This window comes from Penicillium digitatum, chromosome 1, assembly GCF_016767815.1.
Source record: "Penicillium digitatum chromosome 1, complete sequence".
Taxonomy (NCBI): domain Eukaryota; kingdom Fungi; phylum Ascomycota; class Eurotiomycetes; order Eurotiales; family Aspergillaceae; genus Penicillium; species Penicillium digitatum.
In genome coordinates this window covers 2,201,400-2,220,530 of record NC_089384.1, presented here as the reverse complement: position 1 = coordinate 2,220,530, position 19,131 = coordinate 2,201,400, and the positions used below count along the sequence as shown (strand labels likewise).

The window sequence follows — 19,131 nt, the reverse complement described above, 5'->3', positions numbered from 1 at the left end:
CCGTGGGTCGCTCGGGGCACCTCTATTTCACGATGTGCAGCCGAATGGAGCCGACAGAATACAACCAACAGGGTCGTAGCTGATATGACGCGTGTAGTGGGTCTTGGCTGCGTGTGCACCTTCTTTATCTACATCGATGTCGTTCACAGGGTCTGTATACCGAGTTGGACATGATGAATAAAGTACAGCATATATGCACCACAAGCGACATGACCCTCACAGGATTGAAGTGGGCCGTGAGGTTGACCCGGGCTTGATTCTGGCCGCTAATCAGCTCGACATCTCTTACTGACCAGCTTTTGCAATATAAAATTTGTAGGTAAAATCTGCTAATGACTATGAGCTAACAATTTGGGTGTGGTGGCTGATGACGTTCCATCGTTCTCATTGGCAAGATACCACAAATGCAAGCTATGCAAGGCAGGGCCCGTGGTTATGTGCGCAGCCAAAGTCCAATCGCGAACGACATCATAGCCCGCCCGTTGACGCAACCCTAATGGATCAACACTCCGGATTGCCTCTGGTTAGCCGCCAGTGGATCAAAGGGGCCCTCTTGACCCTCACTGTCCTGATTTTTTACCATGTTTCGAACACTGTCAATCTCCTGAAGATCCACAGGAGTTGAATCTTCTGTCTTTTTTTCCTTTTCTACAATTTGATCTATTGTTGATATCACGGCGATGGCCTGAGACGCTCTAGAGCGATCACAGAACGATTGGCTCAATATGATCCAAATATCCTCTGACCTCGGGCTAAAGCTCTGTGTGGGGTGAGTACCTCGCAAGCTATGTCACGTTATTGAAAACTTGAACTCATGATCGCATTCCATGAGTAGGACATTTCTTTTGAGCTCACTGTTCCTTACTACCTCCTATAAAACCACATTCGCTTTTGGTGAGTTGTGGCCGTGGATATCAATGTCGTTCCGCAACTTGATCTGACTGTTGCACCGATGCAGATCGCCCTATCAGTACGTCTGTCTTGGCCTGCTTCCTTACGGGGTTCACTCTCTTGGTATGGAGTCGGTTTGTTTCATTGGCGCCCTCGCCATCATCGCCCATAAGTAAACGGCCAATTATCCCTCTCGCGAAGCAATGTGAGCTTCCTTCACGCGCATCGACGTCATCTTTCTCACAGGGCGATGCCGAGACCCGGGCTCCACTACGGTTTCAACTTTGGATAAAGATTGGTCTCTTAATGGGGTTATGTGGCTTGCGGATTGAGTCATTCCGTCAAGTAACTCGGAACACCGAATGCGCGCCAGCTGGTTTTGCTGTAAGTGGCCGAACACCTTACCTTAGCTATCGTTCAAATGTTCAAGCAACTAAAACGGTGCTCTGGACAGTACGTCATCCCTTTCGTGATTTCACTTTATGATTACTGGCGCAACCAGCGATCCCGACGAGTTGACGGATATGTCCCTACCAAACGACTCGAAAAGCTACCGTTACAGGTGGTCTACTCTGTTTCCCACCGGAGCTTCTATTATCTTACGCAAAGTCGATCTAGAGGTCTAATCGCAGCCGCATTTCTGTCCGTCGGTGGGCTCTTGGCTTCATCGCTTTTGGCGGGGACCAGGTCAACCTATATCTGTCCCATTGTATCGCATGGTACATCGCGCCTACAATCATACAGGCTGTTCAACCTATTTGCTGATTCTGTTTTACTTATCGGCATTACTGAGCTTTGTCGGATGGGCACTCAATATGATGATGCGCGCAGAAAACGAGCTTTGACGTTCCTTGGAGCTGGTTTCTTGGTAAGCGGATAACTACGATCATGCTGGGCTTATTTGTTCTGATGGTCTTCCTAGGGCCTTTCGTTGGTCTGGAGTGTTATATCCTACTGGATACCAGATGGCTCGCCTGATTTTGCTGGTCAACCCATGTTGGATCTAAGGTACTCGCGCGACGCTTTCAGCCAGTCTGTGTTGGTTCTCATTCTAGTCCTGTCGGCCTGGCACATGGTTGGTCTAGTCAATTCTCTAAAATCTTTTCTCTATCAGTACTGATTCTCCTAGTTACCACATTTTGACATCCTCGGAGTGTCGATAATAGGCGGTTTCATGATCGTGTATTTCTCCTCTTTGTCATCCTTCACAGAACAATCACCATCTCCAGGTATCTCCCTAACTCATGCTGTTCTCCCGCTGGCGGCATCTTTGACGGGTGCTTCCCTATTTCTTCTTGCTCGAGTGGTTCATGACGAAGATCCGAAAATGTTCCGCACCAACGTTGCCATTCAAATTTTGTTCGGTGTTCTTTGTGGGATTAGTCTGGTTCTGGCAGTGAGCAAGCATCGTATCTCTGATATACACCCTATTGAGTTACTTGTCAACAATGGTGAAATTCAACATCACGAATACCTTGTTCAGGCCTCTAGGAGCAAGACTCTTGGAGACGCCGTCACCGAATACCAGAAGCGATATAACCAGCATCCACCACCGTATGTCGTGAAGATCCATATTTGTCGAATAACTAAACTGATCTTCATCTAGGGGCTTTGTCGAATGGTATCAGTATGCTACCAGCCGATCGTCAGCTATCATCGATGATTTCGACCAGATATATCAAGATCTACTTCCATTCCGAGCCCTGGCTCCGGGGCACATCCGTGCAATGACCCACGAACTAGCCACAAATCCTTTCAATGATCTTGGTGGGATTAGAATTCGCAACGGCACGGCCATGGTGCAAGAAGGCATCAAACCGACCCATGCGTGGATGGTGGCGGGTGCCGCAGACATGATGAAAAACTTCACCAAATATCTCCCAGATATGGACTTGGTCTTCAATCTGAACGATGAACCGCGTGTTGCAGTTCCCTGGGAGAAAATATCATTGCTGAAACGGCAGACTGAGATGCAAGAAATGATCTCGAAAGAACGCATGGTGCGGACTTGGTCGATCAACCGAGAGAAGGGCTGGGGCCCGATTGAGCCTGCCGATCAAATCAACATTACCGTATTCACTGATGAAGCATGGAAAGGTGTTTTTGACCCTTATGTGAGCGCTGTCTGCCCGCCCTCGTCGAAGGCGCGCTCCCAGAGAATCTGGAATCGTCGTGAAATCTGCCTTTCGTGCGTGGCTCCTCATTCTAGGGGCCAATTCCCCCTGGATTTCAACATCGCTTCTGAAATCTGCCACCAGCCCGATCTTGCCTTCCTCCACGGTCTCCTTATCTCCCCTGCCTCTTTCAAGGTGTCACAGGAACTCATCCCAGTTTTCAGCCAGAGCGCTCTCACTGGATTCAATGACATTCTCTTTCCAAGCCCGTGGAACTACATCGACAAAGTAAAATATCAACCCACAGACGAACACCCAGATCCAGAATACAGCCAGAAAGAGAACTCCCTCTACTGGCTCGGCAGCACATCAGAAGGCGTCAGCCGCTTCGGCGAGTGGACAGGCATGCCACGCCAACGCTTCGCCCACCTAATAAACAACAATACTAACAATCAGGTCTCCGTCCTGCTCCCAACCGATTCAAATGAAAATTTCTTCCGCTACGAGGTGATGGATGGCAGCGCCCCGACCTCAGACCTACATCTCCACACCGCCGTCCATCTTGCCGACCCAATCGTCCGCTGCGGCGACTGTGGCGAACAAGCTGCAGAAATGGGCACCGCAGGCTGGGCAGACTTCCAAGCACACTGGTCGCGCCGCTTCCTGTTCGACCTCGACGGCGCAGGCTTTAGCGGCCGCTTCCTCCCTTTCCTGCACAGTCGCAGCCTGCCTCTCAAAACCGGTCTGTTCCGCCAGTGGTTTGACTCCCGCGTCACCTCGTGGTTGCACTTCGTCCCTGTCGATATCCGTCTCCATGGACTGTGGAGTACGCTTGCGTACTTTGCGGGCGTACCTGCTGCTGCATCTGAGAAGAGTGGTCCTAATACCCAGATGCGCATGAAGGCGCATGATGAGCAGGGGAAGTGGATTGCAGAGGAAGGGCGGAAGTGGGCGAACACAGCGTTGAGGAAGGAGGATATGGAAATTTACTTCTTTCGGCTGCTTTTGGAATGGGGTCGGCTTACGGATGATCAGCGTGATGTTCTTGGGGTTGGGGCTTGAGGACAAAAACAATTAATGTTAATATGAACGTCAATTGGTACATGGATCTAAGTACAATTACGTGTCTTATCTTACTAACATCATGGAGCATTATGAGAAAAAAAGATTAGATTCAACCACACTGCATGTTTTTGGAATGAGATTCTTGAGAAGATCATACCTGGATATATCACTTTCCCTCCCGAAGCGCAAGTACGTTTACTAGCAGTTCCTGCACCTGAATAGCTTAAAGTGGCGAGATGAGGTACGGCCACTTATAAAACTTACTGATGCGATGCGTTTGGGAAGCTATCGTTAGAACAATATTAGGATCCCAAAACTATTGTCATGAGAAATCTCCTTGCGAAGCCTCTAACGTTCTCGAAACGTCGACAAGAATAAGCCCGGAGAGTGACAGAGCACGAAATGAAACGACCTAGGATCAAAGGCTAGAAAGGACGGTTATTTTGTTAATAATTACCTGGAAAGTAACCAACACCCACTGTCCCAGTACGGAATTCGTCAAGCAGTAGGCGGCAGCTACATCATCAGACGCCGATTAGCCAGTTTTCTCGAAGAGCATCTCCTAGGCCGCTGGTCAATGGATATTTGTGCGCATTGATCTGTTCTACGCAGAATATGATCAACTGGTTGTCGTATAGCTAAGCGCAGATAATTGGGACATCGATAAACCGGCGCCACTACCTCTGAGCAAGTCGTCTGAGTCACAGTGTGACTACTCAGTCTTAACTCTACATAGGAAGACCTGCAAACTTGTGAGAATGGGACTATAAATGGATCAACAGCGTCAGATAGTAGCTAGGCGTGTTTCTCTAACATCTTTACCCTGAGATGAAAAGTTGTTCTCTCGATCTATTAGTAGTTTGAGTGGTTCGAACAAGGCAAGACTAGATATCAGGGGACCATTGAGTAGGGTATGTGTTCTAAAATATACGAGGTTGAGCTCGACGAACCAATCTAGAGGAAGTAAAAGTAGGGACGAACAACCTCACACACTGTGGTCAGGGCTGATTCTCTGTCAGATCACGGATGGGATGAGGCTTTGAAGTATGAACCTTTGGAGCTATGTCGTCTAGACTGACCTTGTTTAGTCTCCGAAGAAGTGCAAAAATGGTTGGTATGAATTGGGGACGTTTAGGAGGCGTATATAGTAGCTGGTCACGGTCAGAAGGTATATAGAAGAACCCAGGAAGGATGGACCTACTCAGCAATTACAGTCCAAACGATCTACAAGAAAACTACTGTGCTCATGATCATCGTTGCCCGTATTCAATCTTCAAATTTCATTTCACCATCGAAATGGAAAGGGTATAAACAAAGTCATCGTAAAGCATAAAGCATGAAGCGTATCAAACGCGCTCGTCCCCTCACAGCCGTGGACTAGCACAGGCCATTGTAGTGCAGACGAGTAAAGAGACCTTAAAACGAACGAAAACCAGAAACCTGGCTAGAAGGAAGGGTAAATCACAACCGAAATCGCAATCGAAATGAAAAACAGATCGAATCCGAATCGCTTTCAAGCAGAAAAAAAATTCGTCCAGCCACCACATTCATCATCACCGTCTAAGCATGACCATGACGATGACCATGCCCATGATGATAATGCTGTCGACGATGCTTCATAGAAGTCTTAGGCGAAGAGCGCTCAAACAAATCCGTGGAACCCCAGCTAGCGACCAATTCCTCCTCAGCAGTCACTTCTTCCTCCTCCTCCACAACCACTTCCTCCTCAGCACCCACCTCCTCACTCCCAGAGCCAGCAAAGAAGATAGACCAATCCTGATAGACCTTAAGCGACCGCACACGCCAATAGGTCTCCTGGAAAGCGATCGGATTGTTCTGCACGTAATCGACACACGATCCCGCACGGCTAGCACAACTCGACGAGCCCCAAACCGAGCCCGCCCAATCGCCACAGAAGGTAATATCAAAGATGATTTGCAGATTGTTGAAATGCGAGTTGATATCGCAGCCGCCGGCAAAGCGTGCGGTGGGCGTGCCCCAGCCGGCCGGGTTAGGGGTTCCCGATGAGATGTCGCCGGGCACAGCGTAGGAGGGGAAAAACCAGACCGAGATGGCGGAGCCGGTCCATTCAGTGGCGTAGACGCCGCCGCCGACGTTGTTAAAACCTGTGCCGTAGGACTGGGTGCTGTCGCTTCGGATTGAGCAGCCGCTGTTTGCGGCTTGGCCGGGGGCTTGGACGTAGCAGTTTGCTGTGTCGAGGGTTCCTGTGAAGCCGCCGTTGTTGACTGTGCAGCCGTTGCTGGTGTGCAAGGCCATTTGGTTTTGGGATTGCTCGTTTACGCCTTCGATTATGTCGATTTCGCCGTTGTTGGGCCAGTTAGAGCCGAGCATCCAGCTGCGGAGAGTTAGCTTTTTCTTGTTGCTTTTGACTGAAAGATATTGGGGCTGGGGCTCTTACAAGGCAGGCCAGCTGCCGCATGCACTGCTGGGCATGTGCGCCAGATCGAGAATGACAAGACCATGCTCGTAGGTGGTGGTGCTCTCCAGGCGGACGCTCTGGCGACCAGGCGAGGTGGCGGCATTGAAGTGGTCGACGCCGATGTAGACGCCGTTGCCTGTGTTGATGAGACCATTGCGCGAGGCGGTGTTACGGTCAATGTAGTTCACAAAGCCATTAGTGGGGTCTTTGCCCTATATATTAGACGAGTGTTAGATGTGGGACAAAGAGATAGAATCAATGCCGAGGGACATACCGTGTAGAAGTTAAACCTGTCGAAAAACGAGTCGGAGGCACCATAGTCGTCGCGCAGGGTGTATGCGGCGGAAGATACCTGGGCCAGCAAGCCCATAACGGGCAGGATGGTCGACAAAACGTGCATAGCGCCTAAGTGGTGGGGTCTTTGCAGTATGGTTGCAAGGAAAAAGATGGACTGGAAAAGGGGGTCTGTCAAAGACTGGAAAAGTCTAGTATTCCAGATACTGACGAAACTGATAAAGGACAATCGGAGAAAAGGAATGAATACAGAACAATAATGAGGGACAACAGACACAATGGACTATAGATTAATCAATGCCACAAACAGGGGAGCTGGGATCGGTTTTATACTTGAGACGCCTCCTTTCCTGAAGTAAAAGGTCCAAACGGAAGAAAAGGAAATAAAGAAAATTAAGAAAATTAAGAAAATTAAGAAAATTAAGAAAATTAAGAAAATTAAAAGACAAGAATGGAACAACGTGATACATCCACCAGACACTGGCCCAATCGAGGTAAAAGAGGTGGGGGGGGGGGCTGTTGAAACATGCACGGAATATGAGAGTCTGTCATGTCCGAGCCCCGGATCAGTGTCAGTAAATCCTTGAGATTTTGTCGACTGAACCAGCCTAGTCTGGAATGTATTCATGTTGGCATTTAGAGTAGAGTAGACAGCAAATCAACTTGGAGTGTATCAAATGTATCAAATGTATCACATGTATCACATGTATCAACAAAGTAGTTTAATCACGTTTAACCACAGCAGATCCATGGAAATCGCAGGCGCCCACGCTAACCTTAAATGTTTCAGATATCGAAAAGTCAAAAAAGAAATGAAGAAAAGGACTAAACTAGTTGATCTCCAAGACCAATCAGAGTGTTTACCGCCAATATCCAAGGTTTGCATAATAGTAAAGGGAAGAGGAGGAAGATGATAGGTCAGCAGCTGTTTGAACGCACTCGGCTATCAAGCTGTTTTGGGCTTTTTGGGGCTTTTTTTAATTATCTTAGTACTTTTGCGCTTCTTCGTTCCTAGGAAGAATTTTCCGGCGATTCCTCGGTCAGTCAAAACAGTCTAGATTAAGAATCTGAAATGTAAAAATATGAGAAGGCGGAAATCGAGGAATCGATCCGATCACCAGGTCTAGCCCTTCGCTTAAAATGCGCTAGGTCAAAAGTACCCGCACATACAGATGCACCCGCAGTACGGAGCACCTAATCCCATGTACTTGTACCGTGATCAATTATTACGCAGATCCTACCCAAAACTGATATTGAAGACACCGAAATGATAGTGTGATCTCAAGAGAGTCACCAAACCCATACCCCAGGTATTGTAGATCAGTACGTAAACCAAGGAAAACCCGACTCTCTCGATTGGAATAATATGATCACATGGTCTACGATCCACATGGACATAGTCACATAGAAAACGCCGTGCCATATCGGAACCCTGGAACGAGACTGAATGATAATCCGGGGTAGGAATCCCCAGTCAATCACATTGGGAGTCTAGGGTGTGCTGGGCGTGTGTCGGCTGAGCGGCTGAAATGCCGTGCCATATCTGAACCCGAGAACAAGACCGAATGATAACCCGGAGGAGTAGGCATCCCTAGTTGATCGCACTGGAGCACGGGTTTTACCGTACGTGGTTCTTGGAGAATGAGCTGAACAGCTGAAAAATCTCACCATTGTCATCACCTGTTCCCACGGAAGACACTGTGGCAGGGATAGACCTGGCCTTAATACCAAACTACATTACGGGGAATTGAGAGTTAAAATAAAAGGGCGAAAAAAAGGAGAATAGCCAGATACAAGGTGATCGTGTGTCTTATCTGGGATATCCCCCGAACAGCACCTAAAGTAGGAAAAAGCAAAGAGAAAGAGAAAAAAAAATTTAACAAAAGAATATCCCTAGACAGAAATGAAATGATCTTCACCGCTGTTGACTGGGAATTTATGTACAGAGCGGGCAGAACAGCCCGGCTCCTGACCAGTCGGCCAAATGGTCGCGCCGAGATGTGGTTTCAGCGGGACGGGCTCCCGCGCTGACGGCACCCAGCACGCAGTGTCGGTGGTAGAGGTGTCGGCAGGCGAAAACGACGACGGGTTCGGGGGCGCTGTCTGCGGCTGTAGCTGTAGTGCTAGATCCAACCCCAGCCTCGTCGTAAGTATGGTCATGATCATGACTATGGTCAGCGTTCGCATCGGACAAACCACCACCAGCGCCATGCTCGTGGTGAACGTGGGCATGCGCACCGCCCGCATCTAATCGCAACGGATGATCGACTCCGACATTAGCAGCCTTGCCCTTCCCGCGCTCAGACGGATTATAGCTATCCTCATTGCGTCTCGCGATGCGGCGGGCGTAGGCATCGGCACGTCGCGCTTCCCATGCGAACCAATGCGCGTCACCAACGCTGGGGCCCCAGATGCGGCGGCGGCAGATCTCGCACACGTGGCCGCGGGGTCGCCAGCCGTGTTGCCGCAGACGGGAGACTTCGTCGACGTGGACGAAGAGGTCACGGTCCAGCATGCCGTTTGCGAGGGTCAGTAGGGACTTCTCGTATGAGTAGGCGGAGAAGATGGAGGCTAGCACGGCGCGCAGTTCGAGGAGGGAGGGGGACCAGGTTGCGGCGCGGGCGAGGAATGCGTGCAGGATGCGTAGGAAGGACATGTCTGTTCTTTCGGTAATGGCTGGGCTACTTTTTACTGTGCTTGCTAGGAGGGCCGTGAAGACTTGCTGGACAAGGGTGCGGAAGGAGGTTGTTAGGCGGTCGCTTTCACCGGCGAGGGAGGTTATTGGTTGGGCCGGGAGGGTTGTTTGGTTGTTGTTGCCTTGGATGAATGCGAAGACGTTGCTTGCGATGCGGACCACCGCTTCGATGTGGTCGAGCCAGAGGAGTTCGTCGAAGGCCAGAGGCTGGTCGATGGTAGGCGCGTTGCGTTTACCGTTGGCGCTGCCTGTGCGTGACAGCTTGACCGTCTTACTCTGGCCCTGACAGAGCCACGTTCCGACGCCAGCATACTTATTCAAAGATTCGATCAGGTCTTCGATTGCCTCGGTGGTAGTCGCTGAGTCGGGGCTCTCGCGCACGCTCTGGAGGATACCTACCAGACCAGATTCGAGCGTGCCTAGGTGTGCGACAAGACGGTCAAGGGCCTCGCGAACTTGGCCTTGTCGAGCGAGGAGGATGACAGCAGCATCGATGGCTCCGCTTTCCTCAATGAACGGGAGCAGTTCTTCTAGGCGAATCTCACCGACTCGCAATCCATCGACGAACTCCGCGACATGAGTGGGGTTGTATTTGCATAACAGCTGCACGTAGCGCTCGATCATCCAGTTCTCAATGCTGGGCAAAGATTGGGTGTCCACAGTTTGAGCGTGCGGCTCAACCAGGACCAGTAAGTATTGATACTGTCTCTTGGGATCATCTTCCAAAACCCGCAAAAACGTAGAGTGTGTTTCAGGGACCAACTCTTGCATCGTCTGTGCAGCGTGCGTCACGTCAATTGCAGCGATCTCTCGGGCATGCTCCTTAACTACATCCAATATATCACGTCTCTGTTTCTTGCTAAGTCCAGAGCCTGGACGGAGGCAGTCATGCAGGCAGGTGAATATAGCATCGCGGTAATTTGGATCTTCCAGATAAGTCATCACCAGTAGGGGATATTGCTTCTCTGAACGGTAGGTCGACTTGAGTATCCGGAAAAAGCGTGCCTCTTTAAACAGAGGAATCATGCTTTGGATATCCGGCGGGTGGTAAAAAGACAGCAGATACTCAGCACTCAATTCACAATCTTCTGCCATTTCCTGCTCGGGATATTGACACACACGGACAAGAACCTGGTGGAGGGTCGTGCCGGAAAGGAGAACATACTGAGGATATTTGGGAAGATTGCGTGCAACAAACATATCCAGGTAGATTGTATCTAAAGGCGTGAAAAAATCGCAGGTCATGACTTGCAGCAAAAGGCTGATGAGGTACTGTCGATTGATCAACATTCCTGACGCGGAGAAATCCTCGCTCTCGGGCTCATTTAGGAAACTGTCCTCGAATGCCTCGTTGAGCATGCTCATGAAGCTGGAAGCATCGAACTTGAGCATGGCTCGAAGTTGAGAGAATGAGTCTGCCCCGTTTTTATCTCCAGGTACCGAACCGGCCCCACGGCCTGAGAAGAGAAATTGGTACAAGTCTGTTTTGGCTCGTGTGGCTTCAGTTTCATCCATGTTGTCTCCGGTGGGGTAGATGCGACCCGTCAAGATGAATGACAAGTAGGGGAAAATTTTCATCGCATTGTTCTGCCGCCTCATTTCAGTTGCGTAGTTACTATTGACCAAGGGCTCAGTTTGAGATGGAATAAGCTGTAGTAGCTCTTCCAGCGGTCCCACATAGTCCATCAAACAGCGGTTCCATACATATATAAAGGCGTCGTAAAGATTGTGCTGTTTACATAGCGTTGTGACTTGATCGATATCCATTGTGGTAGTATCAAGAAGACATATGATCTCCTCCAAGCGACCGGCCGAGTGAGTTCCAATGAAATTGTTGATCAAGGCCTTGACCGCGGTTGGAGGCAGTGATCGCAGAGTTCCATCAACGATGCGTGGTTCGAGGGCATCCAGGAAGATGCCTACCGAATTTTGCTCCTCATACCAGTTGTAGACTTCTTCCCAGAGGAACTCTTCATCAGCCATGTAGATACAAGCCGTGGTGGAAACGTCTGCTAGCTCCTCCAGCTGCTGGTTCTCAAGTCGGCCGTTGCTTGCCTCGGAATTGCGGCCAAAAGCATACTTTAGTGACGCGGAGATCATCTCCAACAGCCTTTCTTGCACAATAGGCCGCCTCAAAGCATCTTCTTCGGGAAGCCCAACCGTCAGCTTTTCTGAATCTCCTATATAGTAGGAGGTCGCTAGTCGAATGGCTCCAATGAAGTCACCAGCCTCCATAAGCGCTAGCAAGCGATCGGCCCAATTTGAGAGATTGCCTACCAAGGCTTCGTTATAACCAAGCAAGAACAGGCGCCCTTTATAAGAACGAAAACTCATATAGAATGCATCTGCTACAACTCCGTGCATAGAATCATCCTCTTCGTCAAGTTGCTCGACTAGCGAATGAAGCTGTGATGAGAAGAGATCGGTATGATATATGTGTCTGTTGGCTAAATCGATCGAGTCGGTCACATGCATGGAATAATCCTCGATAATCAACAGCCGCTGGGTTATTGTGAATACCGCGAGTACCGAGCGACTGAGCCACTGAACAGCAACAATAGCCTCGTCTGCTCTCCATCTACTGCGCGCTCTAAAGACAAGGCTAGGAGGATTGTCTTTGTCTGCAGGTTCGTTTGACTCGGAGACTTCAAGCACGGTCAACACATTTGACCAGCAGTAGGCAAGTTTCGTGTTCGAAGTTTGGGTGTCTTTGCCCTTCAGTCGAATGGCTGGAAACCATGATAGGGCACCACTCATAGCACTGTGAGCGGGGACTTCTTTGGGTCTCGGTGCCTTGTGATGGGTTTGTGCCACCGGTGTGGTGGACACAATTACAAGAAGATATGGCGTTAGCATAGCAACAAGGCCCAAAGAATCAGTGGGTTGCTCTACGTTGCCGAGTGGCAGGGGAGAGAAAGCTAGGACAGAGCTAGGCTTCCGCCGCTTGATCTCTGCCGTTGCCTGAGGATATCGACCCAGGATCCGAGTTGTCCTAACTGTTCGCCCCACTGCACCCATTCCTCTTGTTGCTAGGTGTGAAAACGACATGCCTCTTGTGTCAGCCGAGACCAGCGCGGTTCGTCTGGTGCCAAGGAACCCGATGTGGATCACAGCGGATCCTGCAAGATGGCCATCAGATGTTCGGGACTCGACTTGATTGGTCGGGATTGGCGGAATATGAAGGAAAGGCTTTGCTGAGCGAGATATCTCCCAGGTAAAGATATCGCCCGAGTCATGCCCCCCAGCAACAGTGGAATGGTCTGCGGAAAGTGCTAGTGATGTAACAGCACCACATTCAATAGCTAGATGATCATCAGAACAATGGGCCAGAGGGTGTAGACTTGTTTTGACAAACCTGGTGTGCCCGTTCCAATAATTGTCTTCAAGCTCTGTTGATAGTCAAACACGAGAATGATACCCTTGGATGTACCTATTACAATAGACGTGGAGACTGCAAGACAGGTTGGCCGTCCGAAATTGCGCTTCCCTAATTCCGAAAACGCCTGCCCAGTGATCTTCCGCAGCTTTGTCCATCGCACCACATCCCATGGCCCCTGGAGCGGTTCAGCTTCTGTTTCTGGACTCGGAGAAAGCTGGCTTGTGATTGAAGATTGTCGGGAGTGAAGATGAGATAGGAAAGGCGAGCCGGCTCTAGACAAACTTTGCGGCGATGAAGATAACCGGGACTGGAAGCGAAGATCGAAGGGGCGACGGGCCGGGCCTGGACTGACTCGCGGAGATCCGCGGAGCACCAGAGCACTGCTACTCAGGGAGGACAGAACAGAGCCCTGTTATCAATCAGCTAACTATCCAGGTTATGCGCCAATTATACCACTAACATGCAGCGATGGGGAATCGTCGGGGGTTGACCCTGTTCCATCCACGCTCCCCGTCGCATTCCAGTCCGCGTGTCGCGGTGGAGGGGCTTCTAGGAAGTTAAAGTCCGTATGTTCCGCTGTCTTCTCGGAATCGTGGTCCTCCGCATCATTTATCGTGTTCGATACCTCCTCCGCTGGTTCCTGCGGGGAAGGCAATGTTTGATCGAGGGCACTATGGTCGGGTTGTCGGGGATCGTCATCCTGGCCTAAGTCAAGCTCGTCTTCGCGCGACCAACCACCACTGCCCTCAGCCATCGAGCTCATGAGCGAAATCTCCGAATGACCATTGCTCCTCGTTGTGCAGCTTGGAAACGAGGCCGACTCAGCGACGAAGTGTTGTGGGAGGACTATTGTGTAATTGATAGTGAGATCCTTTTGGAAAATTGGAGGTGAATCATGAAAGCAGTACAATGTATTTCGAAGGCGTGAAGTGTCGAGCTCGAGGGGTTCGACGACAGTGGAGAATGAGAGTTCAGAGCTCCGTTGCCTGGGTCGGGGCCGTTCAAAGCGCCGTGCACCAGCCACAAGTGGCTGCCAGGTACACTTCCACATCCACAACTGCACCAGACGACATGCTTCAAAAAATTTATACAAACCTTGAAGCAGCGAGAGTTTCCAGAGGAAGAAAAACTACAAATGAGGGCTCTCGTGTCTTATGAATGACTTTTTACATGTTCCATTATGAATCACGCATTTTCAAATCCATGGGACCTGTTCATTGAACGTCTTGGCCACACCCTTTTCCTTCTGTAGTCCATGAAAATGAGACACGAGGTGTGGGCAAGTTTGACAATCTCTTCTCCGTCTGTTACAAGGTCTACTACACCTATGAACTTGTCTTATGTTGATGAAGAGTGGGGAAAGCAGATACACCAAAAACGATTTCTCGGGAAAATCACATCTATAAATTCATCGAAAACCGGAAACCCAAAACCCAAAGACCAGCCGTTGGTCGATCCGAATATCTAAGTAGTATAGGCGAAAAATGACAGATCATGTGGATCAAACTTCGACGTAACTGAGTGCTGTACTAGGAGTTGTAGCCCATTGGAAAAGGGGGTCACTCGATAGACAATTCATCGCCGCCCGTTCCAAAACCCATCGTAATCTCCAGCATGGATATGGAGATGCAATGTCAGACGGAAGATTAGCCATTATCCAACAGCATCCGGAAAATGAATCGAAATGCATGTCGAATAACTGAAGGTCTCCGAGTGGCCCAAAGTTCATATAAGGCGATCCTGAACTGATATCAGACACAAGGAAATTCTCACCCCATCCGGGTAGGAATGAACCCCAATCACTTTTTTGGGACATATTTGCAATTATGCCCTCTATACTCTGTTTGTCCAGGGTTCTGGATGCTTCCTGAAGAGTCTGGGCAACGTTGCAAAGCCGCCAGATATCTTCCGGCCCCACCGGACTAAGAGATTCTGGCACATGGATATCTTGCAAGACTCCAGGTGGAGGGTCCACAAAGCCATTGCACGGGCTTTTGGAGCCCAAGATAGCGTTACCGATATATCGCCGAGGCAAATTGAGTGTCTTCCTGGTATTCTCCACAATGAACATCTCGGATGAGGGCTCCTTCTGATCGGGGAAAGCCCTCAAGCGGGCGCGACTGGTACATATGCCCAGCAGCGCGCTGACGACCAGGCTCTGCGGAAGGGAAATCTCGGGATGATCCTTCCTGAATTCCTCAGGAAGAGACTGCAAAGCTGAATTGCAAGCATCGTGCAGAATTTTTATCTTTTGACCATCGAGTACATGGGAAGAATTGATAGGCATTCGGCTATAGTCTGTGGGTACTTCGTCTTCGCTTGTTGGGACAGGAAAGAGCGTCCAATTGAGATCTCGAGGTGTGGCTGTAGATGCAATATCATTGATAAGCTGCCTTATTTCTTCTTGTGCATGCGCTGTTGTGAATGGTCCCGGGGCATTTAGATCATTACAGAACGCGGCGAAAGCAGAGAACAAAGTAAAAAATCCCGATCCATCCATTGTCTGGTGTTGAAAACACCAGACCATTTGCAACTTGTCTCCAATCACATTTGCCTTCCACCGGAGCACAGGGGAAGGATGACGTGGTGGGTAGACGATTGGGAAGGGCGCCAAGACAGGGTTGAATTTCCCATCCACGACAAGAGCGATGGATTCTGGATGATTCTGAGTGACCAAAATAGGATACTCTTCAAGCTCGGCAGCAGTGGCAGGCCGCACCCGAAGTACGTTGCTTCTACCATCTGGCTCGGTAGATGGCGTCACCATCCCAGCCAAGAAGGGGAATCTGCAGACTAGACGATCCACTGCATCCTCCATTCGCTGAATGGCCTGGATACGATTCTTGTCGACCAAGCTAAATGTGAGAGAAAAATGGAAATGCCCTGTAGGCGCATAATGGTCAAAGGGAGTAAGATTGTAAGGTTGAAACATGGTTGCGGGATTCGAATTTATTCGGATTGAAGTACAACAATGACAATGAAATAAGGTCCCAATCTACCATTTAAATATATCTCAAAGACTCAAAATTCCGACTGATCAATTTGAGGAGTGCTCTGTTATCCCCACCACACCCTCTTGACATGTGCAGGTGAATGGTAGTCCGGCTTTTGTGTCACACATTGATGAACAGTATGCTGTTGATTGGGCAATCGAATGCTTAGCCCTTTATCTTGTAGCTTTGACACCAGATCATCTTTTGAAAATAAGCGTTTGATTTCTAATTCTGTGATGTTGCATTAACAAGAAAAAAAGCATCTGAAGATAGATAATCTTCATACTATTATAATCCAGAGATCTATTCAGTACTAGATAAGAAGCGCTAAATGAAGATAACCATGGATTTTCTGCATCATCACCTCAATTGGTGATTCCTAACCATCGGTCTTTGTGAAGTGAAAACATCATGAAGGGCTCGAAAGACATGGAATATGACATTTGAATTTTGAATGGCATAGTTCTGGATTTGGCCTGACACTGGATGTCCGAAGCTCCAAAGGGAAAAGGGCGTGGGTCTTTTCAGCGCCTGTCATACCCTGAGAGCTCTGAATACGATCTCGGGAAGCTAACAATGTGTACCTTGGCCGATAATGGAAGAGATAACACTACAAGTATCCCGAGGTACATAAATAAACCAGGCAATCTTGTATGTAATGGGGCAGATGTACTAGACATGATGGAAGATGTTGGCCTATCGCAGCACTGTATTGATATCCCCCTACATCTAGGTTGCATTGATGATGAAAGGAGTTTTGTCTCGTTTCAGCAGTGATTGTCCATATCTAGAAAGTGATTTTGAGAAAGACATCGTGAATGGTTAGGAACTGAACAGGATATGCTTTCGTAGTGATGCCCTGTGGCAGTATTAAAACCTGTCGTGCTACAAAGTGACAGCCCACCTTTTCGGCCCTGCCGAACCGCGGGAGCCCGGCTTTTGCCGTGTAATGGCCAGTGTCAGCCAGATCTAATGCAAAACTGAAGCTTCATTTGAATGGTTTGTACAGAAAGGACTCTCTAAGATCGGTGTCACTAGAGCACACCCAAAAATTCTGGGATGAGAATTGATGAGGCCTGCTACTAGTGCGTGGATGCACTCACAAGAGGAGTGCGTTTTTGGTGATCATACTCTATCACTAAAAGCACCTCTCACTAGCAAAATCTCTCACAGCCGACGTGAGTATGGCCAGTTTCAGGCATCTTCACTTTGCGGTTCTCATTTGGTTATAGGCCGAGAAGCGGAATGTATGTAAAAAGGAGCCAAGGTTTGAAAAAGTGCCTAATTGTTATATGAAAGAAGCCGTTTAAATGTATGCTACCTTTATGCGAAACTAAATTACTGGCTAGTCCTACCTAAAAAATCGACATCATTTAGTAGTAATTTTATAGATTGATATAAATAATAGATATTTTTAGTTAATTTATTATTTTTTTAAATACCTCAGTCCTATTTAGTGTAAATAGAGTCCTATAGACTTACTAGTAGGGAAACCACTAATCTTATTTAGGACTGACCTTTTTTTAATAGAGTAAAAAATTAGTAAAATGTTTTATAGAAGATTAGATAGTAGGGCTAATAGAATTTGGGTTCTAGGTAAGATAGTTGAGTCTAATAGGCTAAAGTAGGTAACTTAAATATCTACAAAAAGCTATCTTTTAGGGGTCTGAAATGACCATACTATATCGTTAGAGAGAGGAAGAATAAATCTAAATTCAGACACTATTAAAGGCAAATCGGAGTAAAAGTGTAGGGAGAAAAGCGGTAAAAAAGGAAGTGACGTAGTTTTTGATAGAGTAGAAGCAAAGTGGTAGTAGACCTAATAGCCAATGAGTGATCGCCAAAATAGAAGGAAAAATCCATGTTGTGAATTTATTTAAATACAGTTGAATCGGCATGAGCAAATCACCCTCGCGAGGGCAGCTGCCACCCGTGCGTGACCTGGAACACTAGCTATTTATCACGATGTCTGCGAAGGAAAGAACGAAATGTTGGGATTTAAAAGGTGAAATAACGCTCCTTTGCGCCTTCTCGGCCAGAACCAAGTGCAGCCAAGAGAACACGATGGGTCAGATCCACCAGGGACTGACACATGCAATGCTCAGTGCTCTCCTAATTTTCCATCATGGAATTGCAGTGTCGGAGTCAGGTGCAACAGTGCCGCACGAATCTCCGTCTTTGTTATCTATGCTCTCCGCCACTCCGCTGGTGTCGGCCCTAGCACCGACAACCTGCAACGGCCGCCCAGAGTATTGCAACCGGTCCTACTCAAATATCACATTTGTAGGATCTCACGACTCTGCCTTTGTTGGACCCCTACCACAGCAAAATCAAAATATCAACATTAAAGCCCAGCTCGATATGGGGATCCGGTACCTACAAGCACAAACACACCGCTCTATCACTGACAGGAACGTGATAGATCTGTGCCATACATCTTGTTTACTCGAAAATGCTGGATCTCTCAAATTATATTTGACGACCATCAAAAACTGGCTAGATGTAAACCCGAACGAAGTCGTCACTCTTCTCTTGACAAACGGAGACTCGGTAGCCATCACCGAGTTTGGAGACACTCTCTCCAGCAGCGGGATTTCTAACTATGCCTATGTTCCCTCTGCAAATCCACTGCCAATTGCAAACTGGCCCACCCTGAGTGATATGATCTCTAGCGGAAAGAGATTGGTCGTATTTCTAGGTAAAAAAAACACCAGCCCCAGAGAGATGGGCCAGATATGTACATCGACTAAAAAAGTTTCAGACTATGGTGCCGACATTAAAAAAGTGAACTTCATCCAAGATGAGTTCGCTTACTACTTCGAAACAGCCTACGACGTCACGGACGCCTCTTTCTCGAACTGCAGCCTCGACCGGCCCTTTGGCGCCGCCGCCACAGGCCGCATGGGCATTGTCAACCACTTCCTTGACATTGAAGTTTTCGGCGTAAAAATTCCAGCTCGTCAGAGGGCAAGCACTACTAATGCTGCGACGGGGCCAGGTAGCATTGGTGCCCAGGCAGCGCTATGCTCTGGGCTGTATGGGCGTGCGCCGAATGTGGTGTTAGCGGACTTTGTGGATAAAGGGGACGTTATTGCTGCGCAGAAGAATCTGAATGGGTTCTTGATTGGGGTCTGAAGTCATGCATTACTATGACCCTGTTTCATCTCTTAACACTCATTGACTCTATATCGAACTCTGTTCTGCATAACGCTATATCTTTTATGGGTGTGAATGTCTTCTACCCCGCAATTAGTGACAAT

At 48.6% G+C, this 19,131-nt stretch overlaps 6 protein-coding genes across 6 annotated transcripts; 3 read left to right on the top strand and 3 right to left on the bottom strand.

Annotated features, from left to right (window-relative positions):
* Positions 1–209: 209 nt before the first annotated feature.
* Positions 210–625, top strand: Pdw03_3067 (uncharacterized protein; the record flags this gene model as incomplete). Its single annotated transcript, XM_066100377.1, has 3 exons — positions 210–236; positions 297–315; positions 396–625. 3 exons carry the CDS (start codon positions 210–212, stop codon positions 623–625), a joined length of 276 nt encoding a protein of 91 aa, XP_065955777.1.
* Positions 626–725: 100 nt separating this feature from the next.
* Positions 726–4,067, top strand: Pdw03_3066 (Lipopolysaccharide-modifying protein; the record flags this gene model as incomplete). The annotated part of the gene is made up of 7 exons (XM_014677079.2): positions 726–769; positions 836–894; positions 959–1,275; positions 1,346–1,759; positions 1,814–1,966; positions 2,021–2,445; positions 2,498–4,067. 7 exons carry the CDS (start codon positions 726–728, stop codon positions 4,065–4,067), a joined length of 2,982 nt encoding a protein of 993 aa, XP_014532565.2.
* Positions 4,068–5,630: 1,563 nt separating this feature from the next.
* Positions 5,631–6,910, bottom strand: Pdw03_3065 (Endo-1,3(4)-beta-glucanase, putative; the record flags this gene model as incomplete). The annotated part of the gene is made up of 3 exons (XM_014677080.1): positions 5,631–6,426; positions 6,490–6,722; positions 6,785–6,910. The coding sequence occupies 3 exons, from the start codon at positions 6,908–6,910 to the stop codon at positions 5,631–5,633; spliced, it is 1,155 nt and encodes a 384-aa protein (XP_014532566.1).
* Positions 6,911–8,740: 1,830 nt separating this feature from the next.
* Pdw03_3064 (Golgi complex component (Vps8), putative) lies at positions 8,741–13,641 on the bottom strand (the record flags this gene model as incomplete). The annotated part of the gene is made up of 3 exons (XM_014677081.2): positions 8,741–12,801; positions 12,855–13,287; positions 13,339–13,641. The coding sequence occupies 3 exons, from the start codon at positions 13,639–13,641 to the stop codon at positions 8,741–8,743; spliced, it is 4,797 nt and encodes a 1,598-aa protein (XP_014532567.2).
* A 738-nt stretch (positions 13,642–14,379) lies between these two features.
* Pdw03_3063 (Fumigaclavine B O-acetyltransferase) lies at positions 14,380–15,810 on the bottom strand (the record flags this gene model as incomplete). Its single annotated transcript, XM_014677082.1, has 1 exon — positions 14,380–15,810. The coding sequence occupies one exon, from the start codon at positions 15,808–15,810 to the stop codon at positions 14,380–14,382; it is 1,431 nt and encodes a 476-aa protein (XP_014532568.1).
* A 2,158-nt stretch (positions 15,811–17,968) lies between these two features.
* Pdw03_3062 (PLC-like phosphodiesterase, TIM beta/alpha-barrel domain) lies at positions 17,969–19,006 on the top strand (the record flags this gene model as incomplete). Its single annotated transcript, XM_066100376.1, has 2 exons — positions 17,969–18,569; positions 18,633–19,006. The coding sequence occupies 2 exons, from the start codon at positions 17,969–17,971 to the stop codon at positions 19,004–19,006; spliced, it is 975 nt and encodes a 324-aa protein (XP_065955776.1).
* Positions 19,007–19,131: the final 125 nt, after the last annotated feature.